General features: G+C 41.8%; 1 protein-coding gene across 1 annotated transcript in view; it reads right to left on the bottom strand.

The window, feature by feature from the left end:
- myo10l3 (myosin X, like 3) overlaps positions 1-24,956 on the bottom strand; it is a 57,032-nt gene extending 32,076 nt beyond the window's left edge. The window contains exons 1-4 of the mRNA XM_080038618.1: positions 24,707-24,956; positions 11,388-11,486; positions 1,475-1,633; positions 256-443 (exon numbers count right to left, since the gene is read on the bottom strand). Coding sequence (XP_079894744.1) covers positions 256-443; positions 1,475-1,633; positions 11,388-11,486; positions 24,707-24,727 — 467 coding nt within the window. The 5' untranslated portion in view covers positions 24,728-24,956. The remainder of the gene's footprint in view (positions 1-255; positions 444-1,474; positions 1,634-11,387; positions 11,487-24,706) is intronic.
- Between the last annotated feature and the right edge of the window lie 2,242 nt (positions 24,957-27,198).

Here is a 27,198-nt window from a genome sequence, read left to right as displayed (position 1 = left end):
ACACAAAATGGAAAACCAACCAAAAGCACACTGGAGCTGTGGAGGGGATGTTAAATAACACAATCCAAACCCAATAACCTTGGAGCTTTAAGCTACAGTAGGGAGCAGACCTCTAGATGAGGATCATTCATGAGACGACTCAAAACTACATTTATTCATAGTATACACTACTGTCGTGCTGCCTCTAATCAATTTGTCTTTTTTTATTCTTGTCAAAAGGTGTATCATGCCCTTTAAAAGTCAATCTCTCCTAACCTGATCAGGACACACTGGCTGTCATGTCTCTTCCACAGGCAGCGGTAACACTCATTGGCCACGGCGAAGATATGAGGAGGCAGCTCCCCCATCTGGTGCTTGCTGTACAGGTCAACTGCAGTGCTGTCATACAGGCCCACTATCTGCTTATAGGGATTCACTGCTGCTAGGATGGATCCTATGTTGGTCTGAACAATTAAGCAAAAGAAGGAGAAAAAAAGGAGGAAATAAAATAAGAGAGGACGAGACAGACTATCAGTAGAATACAAAAGAATACACATGGTATGAAAGAAAGAAAGCTTTCCGTTTTAAACTCAAAGTTGCAGCTGAACTTTCAACTTCTGTGTGAGATCCACAGTACATCATATTCATCCAGTTTCCTTCCTCCTTCCTCTGACAAAGTCACTGTAGTACTGTACTAGTCTTTAAACTACAGCATGTGGCCTAGTTTGGACTGAGGACTGTAATATTTTAGGATCCTCCTGCCTGCCCGGGTAATGCGCTTTGGGGAAAAGAGCCTCGCAAAAAGTGTGTTTATGGGTCATCAATCCACAATGATATCATACTGCGATGGCGTGCGGGCAGACCGGGGGGGGGGGGAGACAATAATATGAGATGGGATTAGGAGATAGGATTTCAGAAAAAACATAGTTACCACGAGACTGCGGGCAGAGATTCTTTTAATAAAGCCCAGGTCCTGTTCCAAGGGCACTACTGTGAAAATAATCCCCAGAGTGAGACGGGGTCAAACAGGAATGTCAGGAATCATTCCTTCTTAAAGGGGCGTTACAAGGTCTGATTACTCGCCAGTGCATTCCAGGAGTTATCTGTATTTTGTCACGTGTTGTCGTCAAGAAGTTTTTTGCTGGCATCTGTTAAGGGTAAGGGACAGTTTTTGATTCCTGGAAATAATTGTGTGTATAAACCTTTTTCATTACACTGTGCGGCAGCTTATACGTGAATTGGAGAAGAGCCATTGAAGTGGCAATTGCAGAGAAATAGCAAGAATGTGAGAGATGAACCAACGGGCTAGTAACTCAAATGAACAATGCCTTTGATTTGAGTATTTGAAATCTTAGTTTAGCTGCACTGCACATTATCAGTTCCAGGAAAAATCAAAAACCGCCCCACTGAACAAAACGATGTGCCCAGAAGATTCCAGGTACATCATGGTGGTTAGACAGTAAATGTGCTGAAAGATAAAGACTTTAATCCTTACATAGATGTTGTCTCTCTGGTAGCGCAGGTAGAGGTTGTGCATGATGGCGGCTTCATGCAGCTCGGCCAGCATGGACATGTCCTCCACTCCATGGATGCTGCTGGGGTGCATCGGGTACGCCGTCTCCCTCTTCATCTCCGCCTTCTGGAGGTAGATCGTCTGGAACAAAACACACGCACACACATCCAAAAAGTTAGCTTTCACAATCTTTTTATGTAAGTTTTTGTGGGGGAGAAAGATCACTACCAGCCAGCAGCCTGCATAGCATGGACATACAGCATCTGGAGAGCATGAATTACTGTATGTGCAAGAATGATTCATTTAAGGGGTACCAATTAATATCTATATTGTAATGTCAATGTATTTTTAACACAACAATACATTACTGTCAAGGAGAACTGCGCTGTATTTAAAGTGGCTACAACTGACTTTCAGTTTTTGTTGATTCTAGGGTACCCTTTGGGACAAAAGCGGTAGTGTTCTTCCGTCACCAGCACCCAAGCGCGTGGAGGCGGCAAGTGCATTTTCTTTAGGAGGTGAGTGAAATAAAGGCCGCAGGATGCACCACAATAAGGTTATGTACTTATATGTGACTATGTGAGATTAATACGTTTTATAAGCATATGAAAGTTCCTCGCAGAAGGTTTAACTTAAATTTCTCATAAGAATCGACTTCACACTCGTCTTCCATTACAGCTGACAAAGGCAGCAGACAGCCAGAGGCCTCCTGCACTGCTTATCACCGCCTCTGGGTTTGAACAGCATTGGTGCAGAAGGAAGGGGGGAGAGGCGGTAGACAAGTTTACACAGATCTGACTCACACTGCTGGCACTACAATCAGCCTTCTATGTGACCACGGCACACGCATGCATGCATGACAGGCAGATTCAAGTGGTGATACGGGAATAACTAAGGTTAAAATGACAGATTGAGTCCCTTATGTGAGCCTGCCTGTGCCTGTTTCTGCGGGCAAATCTGACAAGTAGTGAACCCCCCCCCCCCCCCACACACCACCACCACCACCTAACTCATGCCTGGACTTCTCCCCTTGATTTTTTTACCTTAATAATTCACCCTTTAGTCTCTGAACAGCACACACTCACCAGTCACCATGTCACAACGCAGCACTAAATTAATTTGAAAATTGATGAAAATGTCAGGGCGTCCTTGTTTTGAGATTTTTTGAGTTTTAGAGTTTTGACTTGAAAAAGGAGCTAGTAAGAAATATGGAGTAAGGACTAAGAAGACGAACAAGTGTCATGAAACAGGAAAACAACTGAGAGTCTCACAGTCTCTCTGGTTATCAGAACTCTAATGGACGAGAAGTGCGATAAGAGAACGGCCAGGCTACAGCTGTGTCGGTCACTTGATGGGAAAGAATGATGTTTAGATCAATACTGATGGACAAAGAGCCAGGGTTGTGGTGTCCCCAGCACATTACCGCCAGCTCTTCTAGCGCATATTCAATTGGGTCCAGGCTTGGAAAGCAAGACGCTGGTTTCACAGAACCGCTGAGTCAGCCTGGAGGAAGCTGCTGATTTGAGTGTAGTTGCAGGTTTGACAAAGGTTTAGTTGATTATTTAAAAATGTACAACTAATAGAAACCTTCTACAATTGGATAAACACTGCTTTGGATTGGATTAATGCAGTGTTCACAGGAGTGGCCATTATGGAAGCCTTGGAAGAAGCTATATTCTGTATCTAGCCATATTGACTAGATAGTATTGTCCTATAGAGTTGACATAACCAACTGTTACATGCCTAGCAGATAACTAGCAGATACCAAGTAACAATTCCAATGTGATATGTCGCCACAAAATGTGTATGTCAGCTAGTCACTAACCATCTGTTTGTCTGTTTATGTCTCAGAAACCGCTGCAAATAGTGGCTAAATAAAGGGGGCTGACAAGAGTGTTTGGAGTAAAGTTATGGACCATAAAAGAAAAACACTGAGCTGAAGGACCCATTGTAAATCAGTGCAGCTATACGGTATATGGTATGGCATCACAAGAAAGCCTTCTTTGTTTTTAAATTGAATCAATGTTATGTACACTCTCGTCCTTCGTCAATGATTTGATAGGGTACATATACATACATATATAGTATACCATGTGACTCTAAGTGCATCTGTGTCCTATCCTTTACATCATAGAAGAGCTGACTGTTGGAGAGCTGACTGTGTATTTATAAACTATTGCATTGATGTGTGTGGGTGGAGTCCATCTTTTGCATCTTCATGCAATGCATTAACTAAAATGGATCTGTATAAAAGTTTGAAAAGCATTTTAAGTATGTGAAATGATAAACTGAATCTGGTCTGGCAGTCATGTCCATTACAGCTTTAGGTGGCCATTAGAGAATGGGCGTATGCTGAGACAACAGTAACACAATAACAATGCAGTCATCAGAGGGTTTATACAACGTTTGTGTAGTATTAAGGTTTCCCAGAGCTTCACCCTTTCACTCTCAGGGGGAAAAGCAGCACGTGCGGTGATGTCATGCATCGCACAGAAGGCCACAGATTTACGGCCAGATGTCCCCAAACATTGGGCCTTAACCCCACCCTATACTCTCTGGCAAATTGGCCCCAATTCACCACATGGGGCCAAACCAACTAATTAATCAAAAGGGCTTTTTGCCTTGTTTTTACATCCTTAATAAGTATTATCATTTTATATTCAATGGCATCACCCACTCAATGTGATGAGAGGTGAATGGCATCAATCACATGAAGGGTGTGATGTCATTATCAACATCTGGGGCTCACATGGATTACTGCCCATAGGGTCGTCATGCAAAACCATAGTCTATTCTTTCACATAAAAAATTCAGCACATAATGGTTGGTGCATTTTTTCTTTATAAATGACAACTTAAAAAAATACTACCATTTATGTGTGAACCTATCAATCAAAAGCGTCAGTGGGATTCTGCTTATAATGGTTGACCTTTGAAGCAAGATGATAAATGCTTTAAGTAGTAGTACAAATAGAGAAGAGCCATAGCACAGCAATATCTAAAGCCATAAACTGGTCACACCAGACCACTAGAGGCTGTATTAGCGAAACAAGTGAATGTCCTGAATTGAGTAAGTGTGGTTTTTATGAATTTCGATTTTCATTTGTACTCTGAATGATGGCTAATTTGTTCACCCAAAAATTATAGTGTAACTTTAAAAGACGCACAAAAAGTCTGCCTTTGTTGCTTTGCTACTACAGTACAGTATATGTTAAGCTGTATGCTATTTTTCTTTCACATACAGACATATGAAAAAGTTTGGGAACCCCTCTCAGCCGGCATTATAATTGACTCTGCTTTCACAAAAAAATATATAAAAGTGGTATGTCTTTAATTTACCAGGAACAGCTAAGTACTGGGATGTTTTCCAAACAAAGATTTTTTGAAAAGCAGTATTTGGTTGTATGAAATAAAATAAAATGTGAAAAACTGGCTGTGCAAAAATGTGGGTACCCTTGTGGTTTTGTTGATTTTAATGCCTGTAACAGCATGTAAAACTGATGAATTTAAACACAAAGTTGGTTGGATTATGTTGTTAAGTCTTGAACCTCATAGACATGTCTGTTTAATCATGAGAAAATGTATTTTAGGTGCCTAAATGCAAGTTGCACTTCTCTTTGACTTTCTGCTGAAGTGAGACAGAATGGGATCATCAAAACAGCTCCCAAAAGATCTGAAAAACAAAGATTGTTCATTGTCATGGTTTAGGGGAAGGCTACAAGAAGCTTTCCCAAAGGTTTCAATTGTCAATTTCGACTGTAGGGAACGTTGTCAGGAAATGGAAGGACACAGGCACAGTGGCAGTTAAACCCAGGCATGGCAGACCAAGAAAAAAACAGGAGCGGCATAGGTGGAGGATTGTGAGAATGGTTGCACACAACCCACAGATCACCTCCAAAGACCTGCAAGAACATCTGGCTGCAGATTGTGTATCTGTACATCGTTCAACAATTCAGCGCAATTTGCACAAAAACATCTGCTTTTTTTAAAGACCAAATAACTTAATTTTTGTCTCATCAGTCCAAAGCATTTTCTTCCAATATGAATCTGGCTTGTCTAAATGAGCTTTTGCATACTCCATGCAACTGTATCTGTGGCGTGGGCGCAGAAAGGGCTTCCTTCTCATCACCTGGCCATACAGATGTTTTGGTGCAAATTGCACTGATTTGTTGAACCATGTACAGATACACAATCTGCAGCCAGATGTTCTTGCAGGTCTTTGGAGGTGATCTTTGGGTTGTGTGCAACCATTCTCACAATCCGCCGCATATGCCGCTCTTGTACTTTTCTTGGTCTGCTAGACCTGGGTTTAACTGCAACTGTGCCTGTGTCCTTCCATTCCCTGACAACGTTCCTTACAGTAGAAATTGACATTTGAAACCTTTGGGAAAGCTTCTTGTAGCCTCCCCCTAAACCATGATAATGAATAATCTTTGTTTTTAAGATCTTTTGGGAGCAGTTTTGATGATCCCATTCTGTCTCACTTCAGCAGAGAGTCAAAGAGAAGTGCAACTTGCATTTAGGCACCTAAAATACATTTTCTCATGCTTAAACAGACATTTCTATGAGGTTCAAGGCTTAACAACATAATCCAACCAACTTTGTGTTTAAATTCATCAGTTTTACATGCTGTTACAGGCATTAAAATCAACAAAACCACAAGGGTACCCATATTTTTGCACAGCCAGTTTTTCACATTTTATTTTATTTCATACAACCAAATACTGCTTTTCAAAAAATCTTTGTTTGGAAAACATCCCAGTACTTAGCTGTTCCTGGTAAATTAAAGACATACCACTTTTATATATTTTTTTGTGAAAGCAGAGTCAATTATAATGCCGGCTGAGAGGGGTTCCCAAACTTTTTCATATGATTGTATACTTAAATAAAAAGCATGTTCAACTATTTATCCTTTCGTTTATTAAAACAATGGAAGATATTACAGTTCACTTTCTGTTGGAGAGACATTTTTTCAAAACTCAATCAAACAAGCCCCAGGAATAGGAGATGCGTCTTCTGCCTGCGTTTGCATTCTTTACATTCCCAAAGCCCAAGTTCAAAGTTGCATTGAGGTGTCTGGGAGCAAAGATAATACAGGATAACAAACAACTAGAGGCTAGCTATTCATTTTACACTCCAGATTGTAAAGAACTCAAGTTTCACAGGAGGGAAAACAAATATGGCTGCTCTTGCCAAACACGCAATGAGCTGTGAACTTGGAAAGCACCGTCACCCCTTCCTCAAGGAAAATATATAACACAAGAGAAAGGAATTGTCTTATATATTTTTGTGTGTATATGTGTATTTATGTGTGGCCTGTCTGCCTCTCCATCATATGATGTGGCCTATGTGTTTGATCTTCCTTGGATAATTCCCTGTTCAGATTTCACAGACTGAGCCTCAGGGACTTTCTTTATTAAAATGTTCATTTATTAAAAAAAATGAAAACATCAGCGATGCTCAGAGAAAACTGATCTGGGGTTCCTAGCATCAAAAGAGGTTTCACATTCCTCTGTTTTGTCCTGGCTGTGGTCTTTTTATTGTTTGGTTGAATACCTGTTCGAGAAGACACACAACATTTCATGATGACAGATAAGGTCTAGACACAGATTCATTCTCTTCACTATTTCCATTTCCAAGGTTGTGCAATAATGTACCGTTAGTGTCCATTATGATCATTAGCACATACTGGGATAATGTTCCAACAGGAGCCTGAATATCCCAGCAGTGATGTAACTGTGTGTTCGCTTTTATTGATTTTTAACTTCCAAACACACTCAGACATGCACACACACACACACACACACACACACACACACACACACACACACACACACACACACACACACACACACACACACACACACACATATACACTAAAATTATTTCCGAGATTCTATCATTTGCTCCGAATAGATAATAAAAGCTGACAAAAACCTAATATATTCCGAGCTTATGTAATTAAAGGTGATTGTATCAATAGTGCTCTCGATTTCAGTCAGTGCATGTCATTCGTGCCCGGGGGTGTAGCATAGTCAATGTTACTATAATGATGGGAGAGGTGGGATGATGGCTGGAGATAGGCTCTTGCCACTTATTACAACACGTGACTCGTGATTGATTAGTGGACGACTGTACGAATCAATCAGCTCAAAATGGAGCCTGGAGTGGACACAATGCTGGTGTACACAAAACAGACAATAAATAAACAAACAACATTAGCACCATAAATTTCATATATTTTCTGAAATCTTGGATTTTGTGATGATGCTATTTGAGCAGCTGAGTTGGGGGGAGAGATGGCCAGTTGTTTTTGCTGGTATATGGTTTTCTGTTTTATTTCTTTGTTTTTTTCTTCCTTGTATCTTCAAATTAAACTGCCACTGCACATCAGTCTGGTCCATAAAAAAGTTAGAACACTAATACTCGCCGATGGGGGTATGTGGTTGATAAATTATTGTAAATGTAATCCATTTGGCTTCTTCTATCTTCTAGAATGGACTGAAATAAAATAAATTCAGAACTACAAACTTAAATCTGAAACAATTATCTGAATAATTGATTAGCTCAGTGACAGAAAGATTATTTCTTAGAATTCATCGTTTAAGCCATTTTAAATATTTCTAGTTTGTGTTCTGGGATATTAAACTCGATACATATTTACGTTTTTGGACTGTTGTTTGGACAAAACGAGCAGTTTGATAAATGTGAAGGAAGAAACTAATGGGAGATCAATTAAGAAAGTAATTGGCAGACAAATCGATAATGCAAATGTGAGTTGTGATTAATTATGAGACCTTGACTTTCCACTAGATAGAATACTTGCCTGCTCACTAATTAAAATCAAAAATCTAAAATGATAAAGATTAAACAATGGGAACAGTTCTCCTGACTATAGCAAAGCATCTGAATTTAAAACTTTCTCGCAGCTATAACGCTCTTTCCTTTTGTTTCCTCCTCACTGAAACCACACCCTGCTGCTGCTGCTGCTGCTGCTGCTGCTGCTTTGTTCCACCAGCTCCACTAAATATTCACATATAGGTCCTGTGGCTCAAAGTGAAGCTTCCTTCACTGGCAGATATATTCAAGCCTTTACAAATCACACATGGGCAGATACACAACCAGACTAGTGGGCACAAACACTTTCTTGTGACTGTCTGTCTTTTTTTCTTTCTTTTTCCTTTTTACTCTGTCTGACTCTTTCTCTCAGTGAATCCATCTGCTGAAAGGGTGATCCCACCCAGACCCAAGAGACATGGGGGGGGGTGGGGGGCAGGCAGGAGGAAATAGGCTTATTATTGATGGGGAAAATTGTTAAAAAAAGGACACATAAAGAGATTTACTTAGCATCACAAAATCTTCATACTTACAGTATATTCCCCCGAATATGGCACACAGATACTGAAAATATTTGTTTACACTCACATAAATGTTTGTGTGAGCACACTCGTGAATGCACATTGCTCACATAATGGACCCATTGACCAATAAAATCCAGAAAAGACTGAGGGGCCATCAATGACCTATTTTAAACTTCACAGACTGTATGGCTGCAGGCCAAGGAGAACTTCCCTTGGTTAGGGTAGAACGTTGTCTCTTTCACTAAGTGGGATGGTAATTTTTGATAGCAAAGCATCTACCAAAAAAGTACACAAAAGGCTATTCATTTTAAAAATGTAAATTTAAATTATTATCCGTGCTCAAGATGAAAACACATGTCTTAGAGGCATAAGAAAAGTCAGTACCAAAAACAGTCTGACATTTAATTGCTGACTGGAATTATTTCATTAAAAATGGCTTTGAATTGATTATCAATATTATGTTTCTGTTGTTTGCATAATTGCTTCAGATGTAAATCAATATCAGAAGAGATTGCCTGGTCATAATTTAGCAGTGCATGCTTTATACCTGAGGACAATTTAATTATTTTTTGTTGGTATTTGGTGGAACTGGTAAAAATATTCATGATGAATTTACTGTTCAGTAAGATGACGTCACCAGTAGCAGAAGCTATTTAGTTCAGGTGATGGAGCCTCTTCCTTTTTTTTTTCCTTCCATGCTTTTCTTAACATGTGCATCCCTCTGGGGAGAACTCACACACACTGTTAATCCAGCTAGTACCATCTGGCCACAGCAAACACACACACACACACACACACACACACACACACACACACACACACACACACACACACACACACACACACACACACACACACACACACACACACACACACAGACACACAAAAGCCACAAGACGTTTAGTTCCCTGCTGTATTACTACTGGTCCACACTCAGGTCTGTGTCGAGAACAAGACAGTGATGAATGTTGATATGATGGTTAATGTGACGGCAGCAGGGTCAGCCCCTGTTGAAGCTGAGCCAGTGTGGTTAAACACACTCTCCTGAGTCTGCAAACTCAGCACTCAAGTGAGATACACCTTGGAGTGAGCCCTGCATGGATAATGATACCCCAGCCCCCTGAGGGAAAAATACTGCCAGGATACATTTACCAAAGCACCTCTGACACTGCACATGGATGTAAAAACACCAGGACATGGACAAAAACAGACAATGCATGTGTATAATACATGCCCTTAACATACAAGAGGTGTCTGCTTTATGAAAGTTAAGATTGAATCAGGAAATACAAATGAAACTGATCATATGTCATCCAGGAACATGAGGTCATGCCATCGACTGTCATGCCAGACTGTCTTTTTTCCAGTCTCACATTCCTGTCATTCTGGCTGCCATAGGCTTAGGACTCAGGGACACAGGGAAGAAATCCATATGTCTGGCCACATGACCTGGTGGGGACATTATGACTGCAAGAATCCCCACCTCAAGCAAATATGCTTAGAGTGAAGGGCACATGGATAAATTCATATGTTCCCCTCTTTCAAATGTATGTATAGCTCTCTACCTTTAATGCAGCACATTGCTCTAGTTCTAGGAAAAACCACAATGAATCAGCAAGCAAGGGCTGAACTTGAAGTGGGTTATTGGGAACTAACACCGGAAAGCAGACTCCCAATTTAAGAATGAAAGACTAGTCAGAGCCTTATCTTCAACAGTTTGGCAACCTCTCTCCCTTTTATAGGTCACCCTTGCCTTGAGCAGTCCAGGGACTCCAGAGAAGAAATGACAGAGGGCCTTGACTTGTGGCTGTGGTTGTCTGGAGGTGGACATTATATTACATGTTGTTGTGATCTGAGTTTAGTCCTCGGGCCCTACCCTGTTCCTTCCCCAGGCCTTGACCTGACCAAAAGACCAAATGGAGCCCATAGCCTATCATGTGCACCGCTCAAAGGGTTATTTATTTCAGCACAAAGGCATTCCACAAGATAAAAGTGGAACTGGAAGCTCTCTGACCCACAAATGAGAATTTATTTTTTTTTCATCCATCGCCACCTCTCTCTCTCTCTCTCTCTTTCCTTCACTCTGAGTCTTGCTCTCTCGAACAGGATTTCCTCCAGACACAAAGACCACCGTGCACTGCCAAAGAGATAAGCTCAGGCCAATGACTTGACATAGGGAGTCCATTCCTGTCATTCTTACTTTATTATAAAAGGTGTTGATCCTGCCGCCGAGCGTTGACATGGAACACATGTGCAAACAATTAACCTTCTGACATACACGCCATCCCCTATTATAAAACATGCACGCTGAATGTATCTGCTGAAGCCTGTAAATGAATTAATATGGCTTGCATGCATATGAATTGGCTTTTGTCTTGGCTGGGGCGGGGGGTGAGTGGGGGTTTATAAAATCATGTGGCATTTAGACCAATGAAAAAAATGCTTTGTGATGCAGAAAAACTGGGTGGATAAGAGTTTTAAAGTGAATCACTGGCAGCATTTAATACTGCAGCAGAGAAAAAATAAAGTTCTTACCTTTCCATAGTCAGTGGTGAGGACGAGCGACGAGTCATCACTGGAGCTAACGGTGGAGGGGAGGAGCTGCTCTTTGTGTCTCAGCCAGACACGGGCCCCCTGCAACACAATAGCCGGAGAAAAACACCATTAGCATCTGGACACAGGGTTCTTATTGGAGTGATCATGTGTATTGGACATTTGCATCACAATAACAATATGGACCATTACAAGAAGAGAAAAGAAAAGGAAAAAGTTCCACCCCAAATAAAAATAATAATCTGAGGCACTTTGGTGTAATATGAACGTGGCAGGTGAGTAATAGCTGCTGAGTCAGTAGAGACAGTGGAGATTATTCTAAGAAAAGCAGCCTTTTTTTCTTCCCTGACAGTCTTTTCCCCCGTTTTTTCTCTCCTTTTTTCAAGCGTCACCCTCTGCCACATAGCTGCTCCCTCACCACACCAACCTGGCACAGCAATCCTCTTATTAAACCGTCATTGCCTTTGAGTAGAGAAAAGTTGTTTGCCAGGCCTGCAGGCACGATGAGGGTGTGTCAGAGAGACTTAAACAACCACTTAGGGTCGGGTCATACACTCTCAGTAAAACTGAAAAAACGCTCTCAGTCTTTGGTTGAGAGGGTTAATTCGCTCCATAAAATAGAAGTAAATTATACCAAGTGAGCATTTGCCACTTTAGCAAATAAAATCAATACAAATGTTTCTACGGCCAACCTCCTTTCTTCTTTTTCTTGCTTTGTCGATCAGGCGAAGATTGAACGCCAGTGCCAAAGCAGATCTAAGCGGCCTGGTCTCCTGTGTTTGTGTATCCATGCAGAGTGGTTGACCCTCCAAGACTTGTTTGTTAGCAGCTCAGTCACCAGGAGCAATAACAGGAATCTGAGGCTGATTGCTCAGAATGACTGTCATTTCCTTACAGTGGTGGTAGATACAATTTTAGAACCGGCTGCCTTTTTAACGACTGGTGTGGACAGGAACGAAGGCCTGTGCACTTTAAAATGTTCGGATGACTAAATCAACATTCGTCAGGGTAAGAAAACATGATTCTAGGCTTTTGAATGACTGAATCCCATCTGATGGTGAACCTATGCATTTTTACATTTTGGAAAATATGCTTATTTGCTGTCTTGACAAAAAATTGGAAGAAAAGATCGTTTTCACTCATGCCCATGCCAAGGGGAAACAGCTACTTGGTTGTGTTCTACGATGAAGGTGAACTCCTTCAACTACCAGCACCAAAGTTCACCAATTAGCATGTTGCATCTGGTTTGTGTAAACAGTAGAACAAAAAAACGTGTACAAAAAATGACAACTTGTGGATCTACAAGGGGTTATAAGAAAGATCTCTATAACTTTCTTCAAGAAAGTTAAAAAAAGACCAAAAGGTCAAGCTGTTCCTTTAATCAGCCTGCTTTTTCTCTGGCTTTGGTCTCAACTACAAGTAATGTATCTCAAATTGGACAGTTTGGTTCTCAGTGCAAGACTTATAGGATATGCACTTAAAAGAAATGGGGCGTGAAAGTCGACCTCTCTTGTAAGAAGCCAATGAAACAACATCAATCGTCACCATTGGGGCGACCGGGGTAAAACGTGGAGCAAAAAGGGAATCGTGTGTCCAACAGAGCATAAAACCAAAGAGATCAATATGCATGGATTCCACTAGGAAACCTTATACAAGGTCACCACGTCCAGGCATCAATCCTCATTAACTATTAACAACAGGCTGCCACGTGTGCACTCACACACACCCACACACACTTTCATCCATGGAGCACAAATATGTTTGCCACAAGGGTCAAAAAAAAGATCAAGATGCTTTTGCTTAGACATTTACGCATATAGGCAAATTGCCTGAACAGTGCTGAATCACATAGGCAAAGATGGAAGTGGGTCAATAAAGAATTATTCTGAAGCCGTTAAATTAACTTTGCTTAACAGCTCAGAGCCATGATTTGGTCTTTGCTCTTTATGATTAAGGCTACCTTTGTCGGACAAAGGGTCACTCAGTCCAACCAGCAAGCATGCAGACCTACTTCCATCATCAAGGATATTTCTTTCCCTTTTCTGTGGGCTAATGGAGGGTGGCTAAATGTGGCTCTCTCAAACCACGGGGGACAACGGTGAGTGGGATAAAGGGGGTCGTGTAAAATTGGGAGGAGGATAAGTAGGGGGAGGGGGAAGAGGAAGCCATGCAGGCACCTGATAATGTCCCGCCCTCCCATTGTCTGGAAAAAGAGGCTGACAAACAGAAACATCAGGACACAACATATACAGTATATAACAGAGGATAGTCCCCAACACAAGACCACACATTAACTCAGTTTCCACTGAATTAACCACCATTGTCGACTTTGATACCTGTTAGCGACTGAGCCTGCCTGGTACCGGCCTGGCATGCGTGGCCTATTCAGTGAAAAGCTGCTTCACGTGAGTTTTGCTGAGATCCACTGAGGAGATTAATAGTGTTTACTCTATAGATTTTAAGCAGATCAGTTGCTGTTATGTAACCGCAGATCGAGGGTAACTTGGATTCAGCAGAATGCCGTCTGGTCATGGCTGCTTGTACTCTTAACTGCAACGTAGGAGTTGATTTTAAAGTAAAGAAACATGCTCCCAGTAAGTTCCAAACAAAACGTAGATTACACTGAATTAAACAGCAGGCAAGTTGTGACATGGAGAGCAGCGGGATGGCTCATAATGGTGTGTAGTCCTACACCACGTCAGCGTTGCTACAATTTAAGTGACGTAAATATGAATTTTCCAAGACTGAGTCGCTGAGTCAGAGTCTAAGAGGTTTTCCATTAAACAAGAACCACAGCATTCTCAAATAAGAAGCCCAGGAACAGTTTTATAGAAGAACACAGAAAACTCTCCACACAGATAATGTTTTTAAACAGGACCTGATATATTACGTAAAAACTAGTTATTTAAATGAGTCAACAAGAAATGGTAAACCAAAAGCCTGCATCAAGCTGGCCCATAAAGATGCTAATTGTGTCTTGGGTTGCTGCATCAGCATCTGTGCAGTGACTTGCTCTCTGGAGAACTGCCCACCAGGCTCTACAATCCAAATTGAGCAGACACCGCCACATCAGTAGTGCCCTAACAAACAAAAATGTGTGAATGTGTCAAGTGTGCACTGTCTCCACATGCCATCACGACTGAGGGAGCACAATATCAAATGTCATGTTGTGTCAGGAGTCAGCAATTAAAGACCGTAAACTGTGGGGGATGGTCACACTATATGTAAAACAGTCCATCCAGAAAACATTATGACATGACTTAACTAAACACAGCAGTTTGTCTGGATGGCTATCAGCCAGTGAAAATTGAAGTTGGCAGAAGTGGGGCGAGGCTGTCCGGGGCGGTGACTAAGGACACCAGATGTGTTTGTGTCCTTTGTATATGAGCGTGTGTGTGCGTTTAAGAGTCTGAAGCTGGAGGGTATAAACTAGAGATGAATTGTCTCAGCAACAGATGGTCACAACACAACTCCACCCCCTTGTCCCCTCCTTCCTTAGCAGCTCCGTCACCAAGTCAGGACAAAGGCAAAGCACTCCTGACTAAGAGAGAGAGAGCTCAGAATTTAACCAGGCGGAAATATCCCAAACAAAGACCAGCTGGGATGCAAGGGGACATGGCATGGGTATCAGCTCGTGTTAAGCCCCCCCCCCCCCCCCCCCCACCTCTTGAATCAGCTGCTGCAGGGGCACAGCTAACCATTCTGACTAAACCAATGAAACAGCGTGAGTGGGATTTTTGTGATGAAACACAGCCTTCACTGGGTTTAATTACCAGGGAAATAGTTAACTGTACTCCTATGCCTCCAGTAACAGGATGTTGCCCTTAAAAAATGTGAGACCTTTAGCTCAAACCATGTTTAGATTGTCATTGCTGCATGTCACTGAGCATGTGGACCACTGCAGAGGCACGACATTCTGACAATAGTAACTCGATCAGCCAAAAACAGGCCGCAAGCCAGCGTCCCATCGTGCTTTCTGACACAGAAACCTCTTGGGCTGAAGGATTTGATCCCAGAGTCTGAGGCTTGAGTTTCTGCATTTTGTATAATGACATGCAGATCAGAGATTGGCTAATGAGCGAGCCTAGTTAAATATTTAAGGAGGATACGAAGTACAATGTGGCATGATTCTTTCTCTGCTGTCCTCCGGCGTTGCATGATTAAAGAAGGTATCGAGTGATCGCACCAAAGCCAAGTATTAAAGAAAGCTAATTAACTCATCTGGACTTGGACAAAGTTGAACAATCAGTTATGATGAGGCCATGTCTTTGTTGGTGCGGCAAGTATGGGCGGATTGCAGGCCATGCCCGGCTGAGAGATGATGACAAACGTCTTATGTGTTGTGGAGGAAGATAAACAAAACGCAAGAACGTATCCACCGGAACAAACTCGTCCAGAAGAAACCCTTCTTGTTACTGCTGCTGTACTTGCTTTCGAGTGTTCATTCATGAGTTTTTTTAATATGGCTATACTTTATTTGTTTGTCTTAACTTATAGTCCTCGCTGACCTGCTGCATCTCATTAAGAAACAGATGTTCAAAAACATGTCTCCATTTTACATAGAGGGCCATGGTCCAGCAATTCATTCACACCTCAAATACCAGGACCCTACAGCATTATCATAACAACAGAGGGGCATAATGCCAAGTCACTAACTCTGTGTGACCTCACTATATCGTGCCTAGACAGATGTGGGGTCCCTGGTTGTGTTTGTTTGTGTGTGTGTGTGTGTGTGTGTGTGTGTGTGTGTGTGTGTGTGTGTGTGTGTGTGTGTGTGCGTGCGTGCGTGTGTGTGTGTGTGTGTGTGTGTGTGTGTGTGTGTGTGTGCGAGTGTGTATAATAAGTCTGTCGTAGGTGAAATAAACAAAAAAAATACACTGTTCTGCTTTCCTGCTAAAACCATCAGATTCCAGGAACATTTTTAAAGTTACCTAACCCGCACAGCTTTGACCTATAGGTGGAAAAGAAAACATGGTGAAACAGTGGATTCCTTTTGTTTTTCTATGGCTGATAAGTGATAGTTCTGCAGCAATGAGTAATTTGATCGTAATGGATGTACAGTATATAAACACATAGGAATACACACAGTAAGTATGGAAAACAACAACAAAAATAAACAGGTACTGTAACAATGGAGCTTATAGTTTTGTCTATTTAAAAGGCGAACATCCAAATTCAGGGATTGTAACCAAATCTCCTGAATGCTGAGCGAGTGGAATGAGGAGGAATCCGCCAAGTAGCTGGTGAGATTAAACAAACGGGCCAAGCACTGCTGGACAAAAGTTCCCTTTAGGTCTTTGGCCACAGGCTTTCTTATTACAGTTACATTTTGACTCAGTTTGGTCTCTGTCAGGGTACTGACAATGTTTTAATTTGTGGAAATTAACCACACTTGTTATGTCTGTTGTTGAGCAGCTACACTTAGCCAATGACGGGTTAGGTGTCTTTTCAAAAGCTCCCCAGAAGTTGATATTGAGGGAAATTTGATCTCACTGTATTTTCCAAGACCACATGCTATCTTCTTTAACTATCAGACCATAAGACGCATCTCACTGTATGGAAATAATAACTGACAATGATTTAATACAAGTGTACCTCTGCATGCCCCTTTTACTTTTTCTTGTTTCTTTGTTCCCTGATTTTGCCATTGCCAGCCTGCTGCACATGGTGTACCCGGTGCCGGCAGCCAGCATGGGGTGAGGGCGGGGTAGGGCAGGGTGAGGCAGTGTGACTGAGGGGTGAAATCAGATGATTAAAGGCAACCTTCAGCATCTGTGCTGGAAGACATATGAATGAATCATGCAGGGAGCAGCTGATCTGAAATTAGCTAATGGAGGAGGAGGGGTCCCATGGGAAATGGGGCTTCCCCTAGTCCGTGGTGGAGAGGGTGCAAGAGGGGTAGATAGGAGGGGAGTTGGACGGTGCAGTTCATCAGTTGTTCTTGACTCCGAGTAGGTGCCTGAACCCCCACCCCCACCACCACACCACACCCCAGCCCCCTGCTGAGGGAAGCTACATAAACTTGATCTAAGCAGGATTGGCCTGGAGGCAGCAGCCTTATTGGTTATCACTGTGAGGCAACCCATGCGTCATTTTCATATTCAAAGATATTTTGTTAAAGCAGACGGTCTCAGAACGATGGAGTTACAAAAGCAACTGTGTCGAAAGGTCAATGGAAAGTAAAAACATGCAATGCAGCAGCAACTTGCCATCACTGATGTTTTTTAAGCCATTTTCATTAACGTGCTAAATGGAACAACTGAGTCACAGCGAGTAACAACAATATGTAGGGGGGTCAAAAGAAAACGCCCTCGTTATGTGATACAGTTAATCTGCAAGGTTGCTAATGAGAATATGGAACAAGATTTGCATAACAAATGATGTATTGAGGGGCACAACAGAAAGAAGAGGACACTCTGAAAAGGATAGCACACTTTTCGGATTTACACCATTTTTGCTGTGTGAACAATGTTTTCCTTCAACTTCTATAGGCCTACTACAGAGTGACCAAAGTATTAGGGTTATGGCACTTTTTCTGACACCAAAACGGGTTCAAGGATGGGACTAAGGGGCAACAAATGATGTGATTGACGCATGTTTGATTGGATCGCCACCTGGCGTTCTACCTCCTGTTTTCCATCTAAATACTGTACATATTCTCCTCCTGTCTACTCATCTGTGGACTGTTACGGGGTCGCAAAGCAGGAATCCCACAGATATGTCATGAATGCTGCTTAGTCAGGATCAGAGCTCAGTAGAGACTGAGTGTGTGTGTGTGTGTGTGTGTGTGTGTGTGTGTGTGTGTGTGTGTGTGTGTGTGTGTGTGTGTGTGTGTGTGTGTGTGTGTGTGTGTGTGTGTGTGTGTGTGTGTGTGTGTGTGTGTGTGTGTGGTGTGTTGGAGCATTTAGAGAACATCATTTATGGCTGGGAGGGAAGGAGCATTGGAGCCTTGTCAGGATGATGTAATGTGCCGTTTGGACACTTTGGAAACGGGCTTGAGGTCTTGCAGCATTTGAAGGTTGAAACAAGCCAAACAGTGCTGCAGAGCCGTCACAGCACATATTTGTTATGAGGATAAGAATATGAAGGAAGATCAGGTTTAGGTAGAGTGACAAAAGCGAATGTAGAGTCTTGCTTGAAAAAACAGGAAACATTCCACCTCACGTGAGTCTCAGTTTCTCAGTGGCGATACAACAAACAACCTCAGGCCAAACCACACACACTCATGTCTAATAAAACAGAATGGGAATGGATGGGAAAGCTTGATTGCTCCTGTTAAGCACCAAGGTGCCAGTTTGACTCTGTGGGTCATGGCACTCAAGGCTCATGCAATGTGGGAAGTGCACTTAGGCCTGGCGGGGTGTACATCCAATTAGTCTTGAAATTAAAACCTTAACAGTCACCTCATCGTATAATCAACAGTTTCAGATTCCTTTTTTTCTTCTTTCTTTTTTTTATTACTCAGGCTATATTCTACTCACGGCTGTTCCAATAAGGGAAATTTAATATAAAGGAAAGTGTGTGTGGAGACACACATCCTTCATCACTTAATAGGCTGCCTCAGTGTACAATAATCATAGGGGTCTAAAATAAGGAAAGTCAACATCTGGGCCGGGAGCAGTAATCATAGGTTGGCTGGTATTAAGCTGCCAGACGAGAACTCAGAACTGAGAGGATTTAAGCAACTCTCTTTACCAGCACAGAGAGTTTGTCAGGTAGGCAATGGGCAGCAATGGTGAATGCCAACAGACATTTTTATTTTGTGAGGAGTAAGCACCAATACCAATTGCCATTTAGCAGAAAGAGAACAAATAGGCCTACAAATGTCACTATTCTTACAGCAAACAAGGCAAGTAAACTACGAACTATTGCTTTTTACAAGTCCACGCGTAATGCTGGCTGACCGTACAATGATTTCTTCATTTCACCGTAGATTCACAGATTAAGTAGACAGTTGTTGGTTCTCTAGTCCCCTAAAGTGATTTCTATGTCAGAGATTGACACACCCAGGACACATGCACACACTCCAGCACAGGGAGGGAAGGAAGGATGGGTGTTGGGAAAGCAGATTCAACATTACTAACGTGTTTTTCTGAGCTGTCTTGTTTTTTGAACATGTGACACTGGAAACGTGTGTAGCTAATGGGGCCTGCAAACCAGAACCATGCTGGTTGTCAGTGCAGTCAGCTATGAAAGGAATAAAAAGTACAACATTTTGTTGAAATGCATGCTAATTTAGCTTTCTTCACAAGAGTTGGCTACAGTACTCTCACATCTTTACGGAAATATAAAGCTACTTCCAGCAGCTGTTTAGCTTAATTTAGCAAAAGACTGGAAACAGGGGATAATGATTAATGTTTTTTTTAAAGTCTGCCTACTATCACCTCTAAAGCTCACAAACGTGTTCTACTGTTTATTTTATCTGTAGAAGAACCAACGTGTAAAAACAGCCGGTCTCTGGAACCCTGCTAAAAAAAAGATGCATGTGGCAGAAACATGTTAACTAGTGAGCATAACATCACTGGACCAGTTTGAATAGTATCTGTTTCTCTTTGCCAGAGTTTGGTGTATTAACTTAAGAAACAAACAAATAAAATGTTAACCATTGCTGCTAGGTTATTGGTTCTACGTGGACAAGCAGACAGGACCAGGAAAGACCGTGTGAAAAAACTTGTCAACTCACTTGAAATGGCAACTGTTTGTCCATCACCATGAACTAATTGACGAGAAAACAAATTCCTGCCCTTGTGCTTATTTTTTTATTAGTATGAAGATGTCCTTTAAACACCACTAACACCAACATGTCTAAAAAGCTCTTGGATGTAGCATGTTAAAGCTAAAGTCAACAGCATGGTGTCAGCAGGAGGTTATCACATCACTGGGCTCGCCTGTGTGACGCTCAGATCACTGATAGACAAGGGGTCAGGTTACTGTTTAGAGACAAATGAAATGCAAACACAAGCTAGCGAGGTGAAAAGGGCCGAATACAGGCGGTTCATTCAAGTTTCAAAGCAGACTGTAAAATGTAGAAAAGTGTGGTTTGTTATGTTAAAACAAAAAAGTACATTTCAACACATTCCAAATTCTTATCATGAGTGGTGATTTCCTAGCCTAACACCTTCCCCTAACACCAGGCGCCTGTTTCTTTTTGGGGAAGGATTATCGGTATCATTTGGTGTTTGGTCAGACAATGCCTGTAGGTAATTAGTCCCAGGGCTCTCGTGACAGATTAAACCACCTCCAGACTGTATGCTAGCAAAGCTGCAGGAGTTCTGCTGACGCACACATTAACTGCTCCCTTATTAATACCACCTCCCTCTGTTTCTTCATGAACAACTGGCACAGTTAATTCACCACAGCATTGTTTGCAAGTCCCCTAATTTGATGCAATTTTGCACACAATAACCCCTTCAAGTTTGACAACAAGCTTCTTCAATATTGAGGCAGGACACATCCGCTTTTTTTTTAGTGCATCCTAACATCCCAGCTTTACTTCCGGACTTCCTTCCTTGCCCCAACATCCGTCCAGACGTATGGAAGAAGGGCAATGATCTCAGATTCTCAGCCCTCTACAGTGGCAGCTGGAGGAAGAGACAACTGGGTAAAAAAAAGACCCCGGGTAGAAAAATAGTCCACCCTCTGGAGTGGGTCAGGTCTTCCTCATATTACCCATTTCAATACAGAATGCTTACATAGCATGCCAATACACGGCTCGAGCTTTAAAGACCTACACATAAACAGCACTGTGTGGGATGTTTCAGGATGGGGAGAATGTGTGTGTGTGTGTGTGTGTGTGTGTGTGTGTGTGTGTGTGTGTGTGTGTGTGTGTGTGTGTGTGTGTGTGTGTGTGTGTGTGGCAGCAGTGGTGTGAAACCCAAAGCCTTGTCACCACAGCTCTACAATGCATGGCTGACAGGCGACTATGACCGGGTATTTTAGGGGTCAGGGCTGGGAATCCGGGATTCCCTCTGTGAGGAGTGTGCGTCTCTTAGAGAAAGGAATGTGGTGTGTAACGCAAGTAAGGAGTTAACGGCAGTGGAATGGTCCTCATGTGGCTTTACAGCATGTAGCAGCTGCCGCTATAAAGGAACTGATTACCAAGTTTAGAAATGCACATTGCTGGGATTCAACTTCGTCAACAGGATGTTTCACAAAGAGATAAAATATCAGAGGGGTTCGGTTCTGTGTGTGTGTGTGTGTGTGTGTGTGTGTGTGTGTGTGTGTGTGTGTGTGTGTGTGTGTATGTGTGTGTGTGTGTGTGTGTGTGTGTGTGTGTGTGTGTGTGTGTGTGTGTGTGTGTGTGTGTGTGTGTGTGCGTGTGTGTGTGTGTGTGTGTGTCTGTGTACGAGTGTGCGATTGCGCGTGTGATCTCACAATATTTTTGTCTGTGAAGAGATGAAAGAGAGGAAGCCAGATAAATCTATCCTGAAACACATATTCAAGAAGCCACACAAACCAATGTCCAGGAATATATTTTACAAAGGGATCGTATTTAAGTTTAGGACGACCAAACCCAGTAGCCTGGCAACATTACTGTAAATGGGTACGGATAAAAGAATATCTGGCACACTGCGGGAGTTCATGTGTGTTTAGTGGGTCAGCTCCACTCAGAGGACGGATTGGGTGTGGAGTCAAGGCGGTGGAGGTCGCTGAAGGTTTTATGGTTAAATGTGAACTCCTGAGAGAAAAGGCCATGCTGATGATGGACAGGATGGGCTTTTCAGGATAAGCCCATGTGTACCTGCCACTCCTTTTGCTCTTACATGTCCAAACTCCTTCACAATCTTAACCGTCACAATGAGTGACACAAACTGACTAAGGCATGAGATAAACACTGGTTAGCCCCTTTGTCTCTTCTCAAATTAAAGAATCAGATTTTTAAATATGGTTAAAGCAAAGCAACATGTTAGCTGTCAAAATCACACTGAGTGATTCAGTAATGAATCATGTGTAAGATTAAGCCAGTTGCACTTGTTTCCACTGAGTTTAGTTTAATCCTCCTCCGACTTCACTTCCAGAATTCCCGCTTAATTAAATCCACACTGGTCGCACTGAGGAGTTCAGGATGCTGGCTTCTTTCCCTGACCCCCGAAAGTCATTAAAATACAAAAAAACTAAACGGTTCTTTCATTATTTTTATGCAGTTTTTCCCACAAAAAATTATTAAATTAATGAAATAGCAGACACAAATTCCCCTGTTACACCATGTCAGTTGAGTAACTGTTATCTATCAGCCAAGAGTTCAACATGACAGCCTCAACAATGTACTGAATCAGAAATTTCAATGGAGGTGTACTACTAACCCCTCTCTGACATGTGTAAAAAAAAAACATCATACACTCTACAAAAGGTTATATTCATTGCAATCAGAATCAAAATTGTATATATATCTCATAAAATACTTGTCTTTGTTACAGTCATTCGTCCATTGCATGTAGAACAGTGACACTTTGGTATTATTGAAGTGGGCCAACCTGTCGAACAGTAGTCCATTTAAAAACGTAATTGAACCTCTGACAGCTTCAAGTAAAGACCAAATTACAGGAGCTTTCTTCTTTCCAAATAAACTCTGTTGTTCAAGACCAAGGAAAGCACATTGGGTTATATCGCATGGATAAAAAGAAAGATACCACATAATCATTTTTTTCTTTTTTAATAAGAAATTTTAATGCAGCCTGGATGAATTCAAATAAATCATTTGGGAAATCTCACGGAAGATTACAACAATGTTCTCTGCTGAGCCGAGCTGAAACAATGACCTTCTTTTGGACAGCATATCACATTGATATAACCAGATTACGACCCAAAAATCCAGTTCAACTAAATCTGTTGCTACACGGTTTTGGTTTCTACAACAGATATTGAAAACTATATGGCAGTGTTCTACCTATACAAGCATTTGATTGTTAATGCTTCTGTTTTAAGACTTAAGTCACCAAAAGATAGTATTTGGTAGAGAAATTAGGTCTCAGTCTGACTACTTTCTTCCAAGAAATAACAATAATTTGCTCATTTCCACTTCCTTGTAATGTGGAAACAGTATAAGATCATTAGCTTATTAAAACTCGGACAGTGTGAACATTTTTGAACGTTTTGGTCAACCAGGCCGTCAAAGGATGCATGACCTTGATAAGTCCGAAACTTTCCCTGTGTATACATCAGTTTAAAGCGAATAGATCTCACTCCTTGTATGGAGAGTATGGGGAAAAAGCATCACCCAGGAGTCACCTCCCAAACACTGACTGCACTGAGTCACAACATGGCACATTGCTGAGGGTCAAACACATGCTGATGCTGTCAATGGAGGTGCAGAGGTGAGTGAGGCTCTGTTAGAGGAGACTCACATCACTGTGTGTGTGTGTGTGTGTGTGTGTGTGTGTGTGTGTGTGTGTGTGTGTGTGTGTGTGTGTGTGTGTGTGTGTGTGTGTGTGTGTGTGTGTGTATGTGTGTGTGTGTGTGTGTGTGTGTGAGTGCCCTCCTCTGAGTCAGAGCACAGAGCAGGGTGACAAATCAGACCTATAGCCAAACTCTACACAGCATCTGTGGGTGTGTGAGTGTGCTGCTGTCTGGGCTGACTTGGCACATGACACATCCATCCAACATGACTGGGTTGCAACATGGGCACAGACACACAGACACAGACAGACACACACACACACACACACACACACACACACACACACACACACACACACACACACACACACACACACACACACACACACACGTTGTAAGTGCTGAGATGCTCTGCCTTTTAATAAAACAGCAAAAGAGAGAGGTGGGAAAAAAATATAATAGCCCCATCTGGGGACATTTAGAATGGGCACAGAGGCTGTCACGTGGGTGCTGATTGTAGCCTATTTGTTGTTTCAGTAACGAGATTATTTGGGATATTACATTTTTCTGTTAAATCATGCAATGCAATAGTTCTTAGTACAGGTCCGAGGCTTGTTGGGATAGGCTATTACAATCCCAACTACAGCTGCATCCTGTAGACCAACCCAGTGCAAGCACTCTACACCGCTGTAGTCTTGGGATAGGCTCTATAAGTCAATGGCTAAGAAAGCATCACAAATACCCCGAACACAGAAGAGTAATGTCAAAAAAGTAGTGCGTTTTGGCATTAAGTTCACAAACACTTCACAGAACTGATCCGAAACCAGTCTCGGATTCAGAAGGAAAATTAGCACAAACGCGGACAACGAAAAAACTAAAACAAAAGACCAAGCAAAATCCATTCGGTAGAGTCGCACACAACGCTTGTTGTTGTTTTCTCCGCGGGGAAGGTGATCTTGACTTACCTCTGAGAAAAACGTGTCCATTTGAGCCGGTGCCCGACCCCAAGTCCCTTTGTAGTCTGAGTTCAGGGTACCACAGCAGAAGAGGAGAGGAGGAAGAAGCTGTATTCCCAAATGATTTCCATCCGCTTCGATAAGATTTATGAAAGAAAAAAATATCCTCCTCAACTTGAACAAACACCGACTACCAGTCAGAAGGGAATCATTCTTGCAGCACAGTTTTCATACACTTCAGACTAGTTATTTTGTATTTTCTCACGCCTTTTGCTCAGAGTCCCGTGAAGCCTGCGCTCTGCTGCTGTCTAGTCATTTTCAACGGAGCCGGCACATTATGCACGGAGGAGGAGCCTGCAGGGCCGCCTCCCCTCAGCATACGCCCTCTTTGTGTGCATCTCCACAAAGAGTAATGATTTTCATTTCTTACTGTAGAGAGGATGAGTACATTTCCCCCTGCGTTAGCCTATTCAACACAAAACTCATTTCTCCTCATTTCAGATAGGAATACATGTACAAAGGGAGGAACTGTTGCCAGTTTCTTCAGCATTCCAGCCATTAGGCAAGTTGTCCAAACATTATCATTATTTTGACTTCATCCTTTCGGGTAAAATATACAGAGGAGGAGGCACCTCAGGGGTGAGGGGTGGGGGGGGAGGGCGGGGGTGAGAGAAATTGGGCTTAGTTTAAGTCAATGATTGTTGTCAATGTCTACCAAGTCACAAGACGTGCAGTCAGATGTTTTTGTGCAGGGCATTCCATGTAGTATATTGCAGGCATTTTGTGATCAAGGCAGACATAAATAGACCAAATCTTTGCTCCAATATGAGACTCTGATCGGGGTAGGTAGGTGTTGGATAAATGTTTCTGTCTGTATTTGTGAATGTTTGTGATTATAAATTTTAGCATTCAATCTGAGCACGCTTTTAGGAGGAGAATGTTTGCCAACATACAATCCAGTTTAGAGTCTTTCCGGACCCTAGTGGTCCAAATAAATTTCACAATGCTTTAAAACAAATACATCAGACATTAATATGTGTATTTGTGGGATGAATGGCAATGTCCTAAAGATCATTTAAGATTGCCCTCATATTTTTTTCCTTTTTCACAAGTGTGCCTAAAGAAAAAAAATGAATTGAATTATATGTTTATTGACATCTTTGCATGAGGCGCAGAAGCAAGCACTTGCCTTGGGAGCATGTGTGATTGTGCACAAACCAAACAGAAATATAATCTGAATTTTAAATTCACTCACACACCACACTCAAACATACCGGTTGTCTTTTAAGCTTATTCAATCAATTCCTGTGAATGAGAGGAAAAACATAAGCTTCTTAATCTGTGATGCCAGCCAAATCCGCTGCCAAGTCATGACCTTTGGATAACAGTAGGCCTAGCTGGTTAATCTACCCAAGTTAATCTATATGCAACAGTCATCCAAGTGTTTCAGAGCGGAAAATTGTCTGTTATGTCATTTGTGTGTGGCAGCTAATGTAGTGAAGAGTGAAATGACAGAATTTTTCAGCTTCATTTTTACATTTGTAGTCAGTTTACCACATATGTTTAACCTACATGGAATTCTAAGTATTGAGTAATTATATCATCATGAATCAAAACAAAATATTTTGAGGCTCCTGGAACCAAATGATAGAATATGTGGGCCCTGCTTCTCTAAATAACAACAGTGACGTTTCAGGTAGCTTTCTAACTTCAGTGTTCCAGAGCTCCAGATTTCCTCTGAAGAAATGTTGTCTATTCAGTCATGAGAATACTAGGAAAGGTTCACTTCTCTCTGAATCATCCAAAATTACATTGTGCACCTTTACATATTATGATGCCTTTCATTTTAAGAAAATGTTCATGCCCATATAAAAATTGTATCATGAGTGTGTTTTTCTCCCTGATATGATCTTGGACAGGGAGGTGTAATGAGTCAGTAAATCCTCATCATAAGTTAAGGAGCATGCGACTTTAATGAGAACAGTCATTGTTTTGTGTTCCTGTAAGGAGGTTAAGGGAATAATACTTGAACAATCCTTTTGCCAATGCCCCGAGACCTTTTGGCTCTGGCAGCACTGACAACGAGCTTGTCTTCTCAGAACACCTGCCGCTCCAGTTCTCACAGATGAGTCATTTTATGTTACTTCACCTAATTCTGAAAAAACAGACACGTTTTCCTCTCTCAAACACTGAAATTTGTATTTCTTTCTCGATCATTATTACATTTTCAAACACCACATATAGCATCATAAAGATATATCAGATATGAATATAGCAGTAATGCAACAAAGGAGCATTTACAGCACATGGGGTGTACTGTACATGTACCTCTACTGATTCAAAGATTTGGATGGTGTAAATGCAGTCTCTTGCATGTGGTTCATACATGGTTCATAAGAAGTAAATGTACTATCAGCTGCAGAGCGGTGTTTGGTTAATTGTTTTCCTTTAGTTGTTTCTAGTACTGAAAGTTACGGTCATATTTATCATAAAGTCACAGT

This window comes from Ammodytes marinus (assembly GCF_949987685.1).
Source record: "Ammodytes marinus genome assembly, chromosome: 12".
Lineage (NCBI taxonomy): Eukaryota > Metazoa > Chordata > Actinopteri > Uranoscopiformes > Ammodytidae > Ammodytes > Ammodytes marinus.
This window is presented reverse-complemented; position numbering and strand designations above follow the sequence as displayed.